At 47.6% G+C, this 13,325-nt stretch overlaps 1 protein-coding gene across 6 annotated transcripts; it reads left to right on the forward strand.

The window, feature by feature from the left end:
• The first annotated feature begins 4,483 nt into the window (after positions 1-4,483).
• HIGD1A (HIG1 hypoxia inducible domain family member 1A) lies at positions 4,484-12,560 on the forward strand. Of its 6 annotated transcripts, none has more exons than XM_080974331.1 (5): positions 4,508-4,608; positions 4,800-4,850; positions 7,279-7,386; positions 9,516-9,650; positions 11,909-12,560. In XM_080974331.1, exons 3-5 carry the CDS (start codon positions 7,284-7,286, stop codon positions 11,956-11,958), a joined length of 288 nt encoding a protein of 95 aa, XP_080830457.1. In that variant the 5' UTR covers positions 4,508-4,608; positions 4,800-4,850; positions 7,279-7,283; the 3' UTR covers positions 11,959-12,560. The 6 variants fall into 6 exon arrangements, with proteins under 6 accessions (XP_080830459.1, XP_080830457.1, XP_080830458.1 ...); XM_080974332.1 differs by having other exon boundaries at positions 4,548-4,650; XM_080974333.1 differs by lacking the exon at positions 4,800-4,850 and having other exon boundaries at positions 4,484-4,608.
• Positions 12,561-13,325: the final 765 nt, after the last annotated feature.

Below are 13,325 nucleotides of genomic sequence, written 5' to 3' on the forward strand. Positions count from 1 at the left end.
ATACTTGTCTATTTCTCATCACTTGTTGCAGCAATATTTTATCACTTTTTTTGGGGGGGGGGAGGTTAGCCCAGTGAACACTAATTGCATTTCTACTTTATTGCAGAACCACCTCATGCAGTGAATTGTTCTCTTTTCCCCTCACCCCATTTCCCCCCGCAGCATTGCAGTACAGTGGTACTTCGGGTTAAATACTTAATTCGTTCCAGAGGTCTGTTCTTAACCTGAAACTGTTCTTAACCTGAGGCACCACTTTAGCTAGTGGGGCCCCCCGCTGCCACCGCGCCGGCAGAGCACGATTTCTGTTCTCATCCTGAAGCGAAGTTCTTAACCCAAACACTATTTCTGGGTTAGTGGAGTCTGTAACCTGAAGTGTATGTAACCTGAAGCGTATGTAACCCAAGGTACCACTGTACTCATTTACCTTGTTCTCCCAACACACACAGCACGGGACTCGAATATTTTGTTGTTTGGTGCTAAAAATAAACTTTCAGGCTTTCTCCTGCTCCTCCCCCCCTCTTCCCCCAAAAAATCATCTGGGAAAGGCTTTCAGTCACCTCTGGCATACAGAATTTCTTTTGCAAAACTTTTTGCCGGTGTCCGAATGGACATAACCTTTGGGGGCAAGGAAAAGGTAAGAGTTCAGTCACCTAGGTGAGGTGAAGCAATCACAGACAGCCTTTTGCAGCCTCCTTTGTTTCCCCAGTTGTGTAACAGTTTGCTGAAGAACAAGCATCAGATGGGGGGGGATCAATTTGGGGGAGAGTGATGGTTCGGCCTCTTTGCTTAAATGGGTGGCTACCTAAGTAAACACTGATTTCCAATTAGAACGCAATTCCGGAGGAGGGAAGATCAGAGAGCATTTGGCTGCGTCCTCCATAGTCTGTGCACTGGCACAAATCAGAGTTGGGATTGGGATGGAAACCTCTTAGATCAGTGGTCCCCAATTAATGGTCTGGGGACCCCTGGGGGGTCTGAGGAATGCACCTAGGGGGTCCGCAGCTGCATCCCTTGCCTCCCCCAACTAAATTTCTGTCATGTTTGCATGGTAAGATCGCACATTTTATGGTCTGTTTTATCACTGTGATTTTTTTCAATATAACGGCCAAAATCCATTCTAAAATCACACCGCGATAGAGCGAATGCTCGGGTTGTGAATGTGTTCCATGCGCATAGCTGTCAACTTTTCTTGTGAGGAATCTTATTCGGAATAAGGGAATTTCCCTTTAAAAAAGCGAAACGTTGACAGCTATGTCTGTGCGGGAGGCACGTTCGCAACCCGCAGTGTTCGCAACCCATGCCTGCGCACACGCGGGTTGCAATTTGGCGCTTCTGCGCATGCGGGACCGCCGAAACCCGGAAGTAACCCATTCCGGTACTTCTGGGTTTCGGCGGTCCGTAACCCAAAAAAACGCAACCTGAAGCGTCTGTAACCCGAGGTATGACTGTAATGGTTTTGACCCGGCAATACATAGCAATATATCGCTCCTTGCATGAGGGAGAGCAGGCCAGCTGATTTCAAGGCGCCACTGATATCACACGATGATAACGCTGCTTATCTGAGCCTCGAGGTGTTGCCTTCCCCTAATGCCGACAGAGAACAGGGCAGCTAATTGCAGCTAAAGGCACCGTGGCGCCACCTTCCCCTGGCACTGAGGCCAAGCAGCCGTTCTCAGTCAGCAGTAAAGCAGCAGGTGATTCAGCGCCTCCAGGACTGCTTCTTCCCTCATCCCCATGCTTATATTTATAAAATTTCCGGTACTCAAATCCATCTTTTATTGAGAATTTTTATGTTTACTACTTCTTTTTTTGCAATTGTAGAACTCCAAGGATCATCCAGTCCAGGCAGCCCCAAACTCGGCCCTCCAGATGTTTTGGGACTACAATTCCCATCATCCCTGACCACTGGTCCTGTTAGCTAGGGATGACGGGAGTTGTAGTCTCAAAACAGCTGGAGGGCTGAGTTTGGGGATGCCTGATCCAGTCCAACCCCCTGCCATGAAGGAATTATCAGCTAAAGCATAATTAGAATTAAACATTCTTTTCCCACGATCCTTTGTTAATTGTTTCTCACCGGTTGTTGTTGGGTTTTTTTTGCCACCAATCTGGTGTGTTTATGTAAGGCACCCTGGAGGTTCTTTTACTTAAAGTTAATTAACTTTAGAACGAAATAAATAAATAGAATTGTAGAGATGGAATGGACCCTGGAGGTCATCTAATTCAACCCTTTGCAACGCAGGAATTATCAGCTAAAGCAGTGGTTTTCTTCCAGTGCGCCGTGGCACCCTGGGGTGCCTTGAATGATAGTCAGGGGTGCCGTGGGCAACACTGGCCTCTGTCCCTCAGGGACAGGGGGTGGAAGCTTAGAGATCAGGGGTGGCAGCTGCGGCTGCACTCTCCGAAGGAGAGGGGAGAGGAGGCTAAGGGGACACTCCACAATGGAGGGTGTTAAAAAAAAAAAGGTGTGAGGCCGCCAGCTCTGCAGGCAAGGGGTCATATAACTTGGCTCCTGAGCCCCTCATGGGTGCCACAGAAAGAATGTAGGAGCCGTGGATTCAAAAATGTTGAAGACTATTGAGAGTCCCATGGAGGAGAAGGGGACAAGGAGAAGGGGACGACAGAGGGCGAGATGGTTGGACAGTGTTCTTGAAGCTACCAGCATGAGTTTGACCAAACTGCGGGAGGCATTGGAAGACAGGAGTGCCTGGCATGCTCTGGTCCATGGGGTCACGAAGAGTCGGACACGACTAAACCATGGCTGTCAACCTTCCCCTTTTTTGCGGGAAATTCCCTTATTCTGGCGCCGTTTCCCACTGCTATCCCGGATTTTTAGATATCCTCTAGACTGTCCCCAGGACAGGTGAGGCTGCTGATCCCTTCTTTTCAAATCTGAAAGTTGACAGCTAGGGACTAAACAACAAAAGCATCCATGGCAGATGGAACATCCACCCTGTGCTTAAAAACCTCCAAGGGAGGCAGCTCTTACTGCCAGAAAGTTATTCCTGGTGTTTAGTTGGAATCTCATTTCTTGTAACTTGGACGTGGCTCTGCTGCATCACAAAGCACATTTATTTCCTACCTGTCCTACAAGAAACTCAAGGAAACATATGTGGTTCTCTCACCTCTCACACACAACAACCTTGCGAGGTAGGTTAGACCAGAGAGAGAGAGAGAGAGAGAGAGAGAGAGAGAGACTGGCCTAAGGTCATCCTTTTTGGTTCAATGTTCAATGACCGGGGATGGTTGTGGTTTTTTTAAAAAAAAATTATTAAAGATTTTTTTGTTTTACAGAAGTAAGTGTAATGTCTCTCATATTTTTTCCATGTAACATTTTTACAAATCCGTTTCATTTGTTGAGCCATTAGGGGGAGGAGAAAAAAAAAGAAGGGGTGGAGGGAGGGAAGATGGGTGGGGGTGGGGCCGGGTGGCGAGGTTTCTATTATGCTTAATGTATGTGGCGTTTGGTGTCAGCGTTGCTTGTGATGTTCACTTGTGTTCCTTTGGTGGTGAGAGAGGTTGGGGTTGGCCTAGGGTGTGGTTGTTTGTTTGTGATTGGCTGTGGTGATCTTTGTTTTCGTGTGCGAGTGAGGTGGGTAAGTGTTTTTTGAATCAGGTACACCACAAATAACTCATAACCCACCTACTTTCAGCAGCCAGAAACACCATAACCAGACACTGGAGAGACCTGTCAGGAGTAAGCATGGACCAATGGTACCAAATAGTATGGGAAACAGCCCTACTAGAAAAATTAACCAATAAACCGAAACTGACACGGGGACATAGAAGAAGACGCCTTCACCCCGGTATGGCTCCCCTTTATCACATGCACAGCCCAACAAGACAACGACAATAATCCACCAACAGCATACAAACCGGGGATAGATTTTGAACCTTGGCCATCAAGGTCTTGCACGGCACTAGCTCACGCTACACGTGTAGAGCAGGCCTCCTATTCTCACATAAGGCTTGCACCTTCTTAATAAATATTTCACTTCCAATAAAACAGCAGAGCTGGCCTTCCTTAAACCCAGCAGAGGAAGGGGGTAAAGTCCATAGCCCAGCGGGCATGCCCTGCTGGCATCTCCAGGCAGGGCAGGGAAAGAGTCGCTGCCTAAAACCGCCTGGAGAGATGCTGCCAGTCCGTGTAGGCAACACTGGGCTAGATAGACCAACGATTTCATTCAGAAAAAAAGGCAGCTGCCTAGGTTCCTTCGCTATGATTGGCCAGGATACAGTGATCGACATTTGAAAAGCGCAACGGGGGAGGGAGGAAAACCCCGTGCGGCCCACCAATAGGGAGAAGCTCTCTAGCAGCGCAATGCTTTCTGGGAGTTGTAGTTTCCACATGTGACAATAAAGTATTTAATTTCATTTCATTTCTGCAGCCTCTGCAACGTTCAGGGTGGGAAGGGCAGGAGCAGCCTTTCTTAACCCGTGGATCCCCAGATGTTGTTGGACTACAACTCCCATCACCCCTAGCGAGCAAGGCCAGGGCTCAGGGATGATGGGAGTTGTAGTCCAACAACATCTGGGCACCCACAGGTTGGGAACTGCTTCGCGCAGTAGCTCCGGGGGCTCCGTCGTCCGAGCACCGGGACTGCTGCTGGGGTGAGACTGGGGTGCAAGGGGGAAATTAAACCCCAAGGAGAAGTGAGTGGGGTTTTTTTCGGGGGGGGGGATTACCTTTTAAGCAGGTTTTAAAGAGAACGGGCAGGTGCTTTTTAAACAGGGATTATCTGACTGGGGGAAACTCCGTTAATTGCATTCCTATTTGACGCTTATGCCCTACTTTGCTCTAGGCTGCGTGCATGTGGATCTGCTCCTTAATCCTCGGAAAACCGCCCTGCAAGGTAGGCGAGGTGTTGCTGGTCGCCCAGGGAGCGTCATGGCCATTGCACGGATTTGAACCCGTGTCCGGCGCTCCAGCCACTTGTCAGCTGCGCTTGATGGCACAATCGAAGGGTTTCTCTCTGAGTCGCTGCTGTTGTAAGAAAGGCAGAGTCCAGCCTTCTTTTCTCCTTATGCCACCCTCTGGCCCAAGAAAGTATTATTATTATTAAACGATCCTTTCTTTGGATTATTCTTCGATGCGACGGCTTGGCTCCGTTCCTCTTGGAAAATGTTTTATATTATGTGAAATGCATAGGAAGGGAAGCCGCCCATAGCAGAACAGTGCAATGGCGCATTTACCGGTATATCCTCAGGCAAACTGTTTTGAGGAAGGAGAGAGTTTGTTGAAAAAATAAAGTCCTAAAGCATTCGATGGAGTTGTACTCCCAGCCACTTATCAATAAAGAAATAAGATTTATATTGCAAGGTGTATATTGTAAACTGCCAGGGGATCTTTATTTAGGATTTTACCCCTATACTGCCACGGGGGCCGGATTAAATCGACCGTCAGGCCGGATTAGGTCCCCAAAGCAGACTTGGACATGTTTGACCCACGAGGTCACTAAGAGAAAAGTGAGGCAGTGGATGTATAAATGTCTATCTGGCTTTGAACAGACAGTACCACTGAATCAAGTTCCCAAATTTTGCTGAATTGATTAAACTAAATACACAATGCCAACTGGGTTTTGAATAAAAGTGCAATTAATTGCTACTGCCTTGAATTTTATTGGGTTATTATCTTCCTTAGCGGGTTGTGCAGGATGCTGTTGTGGATAAAAAAATTTTTTTAGTAGGGTAGGGGGATGAGTTTGGGAACCCTTGCTCTTTGATGTTCCACATTCACCTTGACTCCTCTGCTGCCATGACCTCACTTGTGTCCCCCACCCCAAAATAGCCTCTGTTTTTTTTCGTGCTGCTTCCCCGAGCACTGAGGTGACCAGGGGACCAGCAACAATCTGGTTTTCCTTGCAGCCCAGCAATCTTTCACAATATGGTGCCCAATTTTGGATCTTCTCAATTACTGGTCCTCTCAATTTTGTGCCTCCTCGACTCAGCACCCTCTGCGGGGGAACCGCCCTAAATCTGGCGCTGCCTGCTTCATTTATCCTACCCAATAGCAGTATTGTATTCAAATTAACTCTGCCCAGTTTCCGCTTATGAATTAAATACTGTGGGCGCCATATTGCCCCTCCCCATTCATACAAACATTTGCGTTCCATTTTCAACACTCCATGGAGCTACGCAAGCTTTCTCCATGTGAGAGGATAGACTGAGATGAAGGGGCCTGGTATGCAATAAGGCATCCCTATAAAATAGTCACAGATTTGGTATCTTCTATGGTAACCCATAGACGCGGGTGGCGCTGTGGGTTAAACCACAGAGCCTAGGGCTTGCCAATCAGAAGGTCGGCGGTTCAAATCCCCGCAACGGGGTGAGCTCCCATTGCTCAGTCCCTGCTCCTGCCAACTTAGCAGTTCAAAAGCACGTCAAAGTGCAAGTAGATAAATACGTACCGCTCCGGCGGGAAGGTAAATGGTGTTTCCGTGCGCTGCTCTGGTTTGCCAGAAGCGGCTTAGTCATGCTGGCCACATGACCTGGAAGCTGTACACCGGCTCCCTTGGCCAATAAAGTGAAATGAGCGCCACAACCCCAGAGTCGGCCACAACTGGACCTAATGGTCAGGGGTCCCTTTACCTTTACCTTTTATGATAACCATGGTCTTGCAAATCCCTGGAAGAATTAGACAAGCAGATCTATGGATCAGGTGTTGTATGATTAGATTGAGGGACATGTTTGGTTCTGCAAACAAATTTCTTCCTCCAAACTTTTCCCCACAGTCCAAGTAACTTCTCTGTAACAGGAATATAATTCACCTAGTGTATTGAGAGCGGTTAAAATAATGTTCCTTCTATAGTGGAGCTGAGGAACCTCAGGCCTGGCGGCCCCCAACACCTCTCCATTTGGCCCTTGGAACTCCCTAGGCAACACCCCCTCACTGCTCTCCTTTAATGCTTTTGTCTTGTTAGACTGTATCTTTGACCTGTGATATTATTTCCTGGATTGCTGGTATCAATATTTGTATTATTGTTCTGTCTGTCTAGGTTTGAAATACCATGTGAAGTGTTCATGCATTTGTGTAGTTTATTACAACAAAATTAAAAAGTAAACGTAGCTGGGATAGCTCAGTCAGCAGAGCGTGAGACTCTTAATCTGAAGGTCACGGGTTCGAGCCCCACATGGGGCAAAAGTTTTCTGCATTGCAGGGGGTTGGACTAGATGACTCTAGTGGTCCCTTCTATGATACCTTCTTCAGGGGAAAATCTGGAAATTTTTTCAGGTAGGTTAGGAATGAGTATCTTTCATCTTTTCTCACTTCCTTCCTTGCAGTTAGCATGGCGTCCGGTTCAGAAAATCCTCTCTCTAGCTACGAGACAGACGACAGCCAAACCTCAAAGCTGATCAGAAAGTCCCGGGAGTCTCCATTCGTCCCAATTGGTAAGTTGCTCTGACACAGAAACATTTTTTTGTTTTATTGTTTTATTGTTTGTTTTATTGTTGTTAGCCGCCCTGAGCCCGGCTTCGGCTGGGGAGGGCGGGATATAAATAAAATTTATTATTATTATTATTATTTCGCCATCGCCCTCCTTTTGTGATCTAGGGAAGAAACACAATTCCCCTCTTAGGCAATGGGTATAAACAAAGTCTTGGACAGTCAGCAAATTCCCTTGAGATGTTGCTTCGTTGTTGTACCCAGTACAGTAGAACTGAATTGAAGTTTGAATTGAATTGAAATACTTTATTGTCACTTGTACAACTTGTATACAGTGAGATTACACGAGCACCCCCCACTCAGCTCTCTTACTCTTAATTCCCCTTGTTTACTGACGCACACCCACCAAACCCGAAAGTCAGTTGCCCTGTTGTTATCTTTTCATTCAGCAGCCTAACAGCCCACGGATAGAAGCTGTTCTTTACCCTGTTGGTGCGACAAATCATGCTTCTATATCTTCTGCCCAAGGGCAGGAGATCAAGAAAGTGCCGGCCAGGGTGTGAATCATCCCTGAGAATTTTCCTCACTCTCCTGGGGCAATGTTCTTCCTCGGATTCATGGGACAGCCCATAATATCTTGTGCTGTATTCACCACCCTCTGTAGGCACTTCCTATCAGTTGGTGTCCAACCAGCGTACCACACCGTGATGCAGTAGGAAAGGACACTTTCTATTGTGGACCAGTAGAAGGAGATCATCAGATGTTGATTGACATCATTCTTCTGCAATACTCTGACCAGACTTTTTGAAGACATATGAAGGCAGCCCTGTTATAGGAAGTTTTTAATGTTTGATGCATTACTGTATTTTAATATTCCGTTGGAAGCCACCCAGAGTAGCTGGGGAAGTCCAGCCAGATGGGCGGGTTATCAATTATCATCATCATCATCATCTAATGTACCACCATGTGGTGGAAATGTAAAAAGGAAAGAAAATTTTGGGAAATTATTTCTAATGAGTTTAAAAAACAAGTTCAGCATAACTTTTATCTAAAGCCTGCAAGCCTTTCTTTTAGGCATCATTGATGCAGATATTCTGAAGGAACTGAGAAAGGTATTCATGTATGCAATTACTGCTGCGAGAATGTTAATAGCTAAATGGTGGAAAGGAGATAAATACCACCTGAAATGGAGGGGCAGGAGAAATTATTTGAATATGTAGAAGTGGCAAAGATGACAGGAAAAATTAGGAAGCGGGCAAACCAAAAGTTCAACAAAGAATGGGATTTATTTAGCCTATATTTAAAAGAACATTGTTCTCATATGAAATCTTTGACATGCTTTGATTAACTTCGGCAATGTAATACGCTTCAAAGGTTTATGGTAAGTCAAATGATAAACAAATATGCAGTCAACAAGTAAACAAAGGACCCATACTGAGGGTGATGGAAGTCTCAACATATGGAGGAACTTTATTTTACAGTCACACCTCATGTTACGTCCGCTTCATGTTACGTTATTTCAGGTTACGTCCCATGGCGACCCGGAAGTACCGGAAAGGGTTACTTCCGGGTTTCGCCACTCGCGCATGCGCAGATGCGCAAAATGACATCACACGCATGTGCAGAAGCGGCGAATCGCAACCTGTGTGTGCGCAGACACGCCACTGCGGGTTGTGCTCTTTTCATGTTTCAAACAGGCCTCTGGAACGGATCTCGTTCGCAGCCAGAGGTACCACTGTATATGTAACATTTTCTTTGTAACTGATGTGATCTCTTTTTTCTTTCTTTTTTTTTGTGGTGAAGGGACCTAATATTTTTAAAAAATCAGTAAAGATTAAATTGCAAAAAAGAGAAAAGAATCTAGCGTTTCCCTCCAACTCTACAATTGAAACGGAGGCGTTTGAAAAGCACTTTGTGACGGCGTGTGACGCTTGAGGGTTTTCAGATGTTCAGTGCAAGCAACTTCCATGAACCTTAGAAAAGTTTTGCATCCCAGGCGCGGCTAGTTCCCTGTCTCTTTCTTTCTCTCTCACACACTTTTATCAAGAGTTCTGTTGAGGGTGTTGCCATGGCTGGCAAACAAGGGATTCAAAAACCTACAGTGCGCTTCTCACCCTCTCTTCCCCTTTTCCAGGCATTTCGGGTTTTGCAGCCGTGGTGGCCTACGGGCTGTACAAGCTGAAGCACAGAGGGGACACCAAAATGTCCGTCCACCTGATTCATATGCGTGTCGCAGCGCAGGGCTTCGTTGTGGGGGCCATGACCTGCGGTACGTACTGAAACGGGAGACTCCTGTGCCTTGATCTGCTAAGCGGCAAATAGCCTTTCCCTGAAAACCTTTGTTTCAGCTTCCCAAGGGACCGGAGAGGGTGGGTTGATCTGGGCTGCTCTTGTGCTGTGCAGACTGTTTCCTGTGATCTGAGTGGCAAGAGCCTTCTATCAGGTGGAGGATCAACGTTCAAAGTTGGAGTCAACTCTCCATTAGCAAAAACATGATATTCACAGACTTGGCTGTTGGTTGTAATGAGCACAGCAGGTCACCCTTGGTAGGTCTGGCCCCATGAATCGGCTGCTGAGACTGAAAGTCTCTGCCTTCCCACAGCCATCTACCATATTTTTCGCTCTATAAGACGCACCAGACCATAAGACACACCTAGTTTTTGGAGGAGGAAAACAAGAAAAAAATATTCTGAATCCCAGAAGCCAGAACAGCCAGCGGGATCGCTGCACAGCAATCCCTCTTGCTATTCTGGCTTCTGGGATAGCTGCGCAGCCTGCATTCGCTCCATAAGACGCACACACATTTCCCCTTTTTAGGAGGGAAAAAGTGTGTCTTATAGAGCGAAAAATACAGTAAGTTCCCTCCCCTTCAGGGCTTTTCCCAAGCAATCAGAGACTATGCCTCTGTGCAGCCAAGCTCTTCTCTGCCCTTTTCATGCCACTTCTGATTCTGGGAGTCAGAGGAGGGTGGAGCTTGTTGCAGCAGGAGGTGGAAACACCCATGACTCTTCACAAGCCTGACTCATCTCTGCCTCTTGGCCTCCCTCCTCTCCTGCTTCCGTCTCTGCCTCTGATTTTGGACTTCTCTCTACCACAAATCCCCCCTGCTCACTAAGCCCCATTCCCTCTTCAGCTTGCAACACCTCCTCCTCCAGTCCCAGTCTTCTCCCTCTGCTCCCTCTGACCACTCATCACTGCCCCACCATGACTCCCCGAGCTCTGAGCCTTCTTCCCATGATGGTTCCCAAGCTGCTTCCTCTGCTGTCAACCGTCCCTTATTTGGTGGGAACCTCCCTTATCCCAGCGCCGTGTCCTGCTGCTGTCCCTTATTGATGATGTCCCTTAAATTTCCCGGGTTTCAAAGGAAGCAGCTCCTCTCCCTCCCTGCCTGCCGGCCAGGGAGAAGGGAGACTCCAACTGTGTTGCTTGGCTGCCCGGCCCGCCCCCCTCCAGCCTCCTCTCACCAGCCTTGGCCCCCGGGAGCCCCTCCCCACCGGGACTGGCGGGAGCCTCGGGCCCTTCCACCGCCATCCTCCTCACGGCCACCGAACTGAGCATCTCTGCCTGGGGCCTCCACTCTGCCCTACGCCACCGCTCCCGCTAGGCCGTACTGTGGCTGCACCGCCGAAGGACCCGGATGAGATGGGCAGCCTGGCGTGGCCTATGAATTGCTGAGGAGCTTTGAGAGGAGAGCGAGGGCAACCACAAAGAACCATAGAGAGAGGAGGAGGAGGAGGAGGAGGCGGAGGCGCGGGCAGGTGTTCCAAGGGCTAACCATAGAGGGGGAAAGTGGAGGAAGGACCACAAGCGCTTCTCCCATAGATTTGTAGTGGTAGACTAGCATAGATGGTCTGATCTGCGGGTTTAATTCAGGCGCTATTCCCCCCCCCCTTCCTCCCGCCCCGCCTGATGGAACTGAGAGCTGCAGATGGAGCACGAGAGAAAAGATACAGAACTGCAGCAGCATCTTCGTAGCTTGGACTTCGTTTTGCGTGAAAAGTGGTTGCTGCTTGTAGTTATTTAATTGCAGTGTTTCATCAGCTGGTGTCTTGAGCAGCAACCTCTGGAAATGAAGGGCTAAAAACCGGAGCTGCTCTCCAAAATTACCTGGTCCCTTTTAACCGCATTTCAGCTGGTTGACTAAAATTCCTTATTTTGGCTGCTGATCCCTTATTTTCAAGGCAGCTGGTCCCTTATTTTCAAATCTGTAAGTTGACAGCTATGCTCTGCACCTATTACACTGAAATAGAAACAGACAAACTGATCCCTGGCAAAGTGTTCTGGACCTTCCCCCCCCCCCCGGCCGCCCTGATTTTACCTTACAAGATGCATGTCCCACATAGTAAGAATACGCAACAGATCACACTGTTAAATCTGACTTCCTTGGTAGGTTGTGATGACCACTGTTTGGAATAGGTCTTCCAGCAAGGATGTAGTTTTTGTTGCTGTCTCTTTCCCCAGTCAAAGAAAGACGGCTTTGGACTCAAACCCTCCTATCTAACATGCCTTTCTCTCTCTCCCCCCCAGGCATCATTTATTCCATGTATCAAGAATACTGGGTGAAGCCCAAGCCCTAGGAAGCGGTCAATTGAAGCCTGTCCAGAGTTCTTATGTACCCTAGAGAAAGACCTCACTCGGAAATGGCACTGCAATAACTACAACTTTGCACAATCTCATGCACAGTGTTAAACTCTACGCTGCCAGTGTGGCTCTGCATTAGGTTGTTGGCGGCAAAAGCGATTCCTCTCTCTCTCTCTCTTGAGTGTGACCATCAATTGATAAATTTTCACAACATGCAACCCTTTTTCACTAAGCCTACCCAACACGTAAGGTACTCTGGCTTAGAAGTCCAGCGTTTCCTCTTCAGAGTTTCCTCTGGGTTGTGAACAAGCAAAGCAACAAAGTGAGGGATATTCCTGTGTTGGTGCCATGCCTGTTTAAGAGATAGGTGGTCAACCTCTCTTAGCTCTGAATTAGAAACAATTGTGGTGGAAGATTAACCCATATGATGTGAGCCTTAAATAGCAGATTGTAAATAGTTTAATCTTTATTTAGTTTTTAATGTTTGATGCTTTGCTATGTTTTTGTATATGCTTTAAGCTCCCCAGAGTGGCTGGGGAAACCCAGCCAGATGGGTGTGGTATAAATAATAAAATTATGATGGTGATTATAATGAAAATGATGATGATGATTTATTAAAGGTAAAGGTACCCCTGACCATTAAGTCCAGTTGCGGACTACTCTGGGGTTGTGGCGCTCATCTCGCTTTACTGGCCAAGGGAGCCAGCGTTTGTCCACAGACAGTTTTTCCAGGTCATGTGGCCAGCATGACTGAGCCACTCTGGCAAACCAGAGCAGCGCATGGAAACGCCGTTTACCTTCCCGCCAGAGCAGAACCTATTTATCTACTTGCACTTTTTGGTGTGCTTCCGAACTGCTAGGTTGGCAGGAGCTGGGACCAAACAACGGGAGCTCACCCCATCGCGGGGATTTGAACCGCCGACCTTCCAATCGGCAAGCCCTAGGCTCTGTGGTTTAGACCACAGCGCCACCCACGTCCCATTGATGATTTATTACCTAACATTAAATTCTAAAACTTCCACTTCTTTTCACTCTGGGTGGCATTACAGCATCTTGAATTCTTCTCTCTCTCTCTCTCTCGCAATTGCCAAAAAACACACTTTTCTTTGGTAGCACAGAATTAAACACAGAATAAAAAGATAAAGGACCCCTGGACGGTTAAGTCCCATCAAAGGCGACTATGGGATTGTGGCGCTCATCTTGCTTTCAGGCCGAGGGAGCTGGCATTTGTCCACAGTCAGCTTTCAGGGTCCGGTGGCCAGCATGACTAAACCGCTTCTGGTGCAACAGAACACCGTGATGGAAGCCAGAGCGTATGGAAATGCCCTTTACCTTCCAACTGCAGTGGTACCTATTTATCGGC

Source organism: Podarcis pityusensis (assembly GCF_964106645.2).
Source record: "Podarcis pityusensis genome assembly, chromosome: 12".
In the NCBI taxonomy this organism is placed as follows: Eukaryota; Metazoa; Chordata; class Lepidosauria; order Squamata; family Lacertidae; genus Podarcis; species Podarcis pityusensis.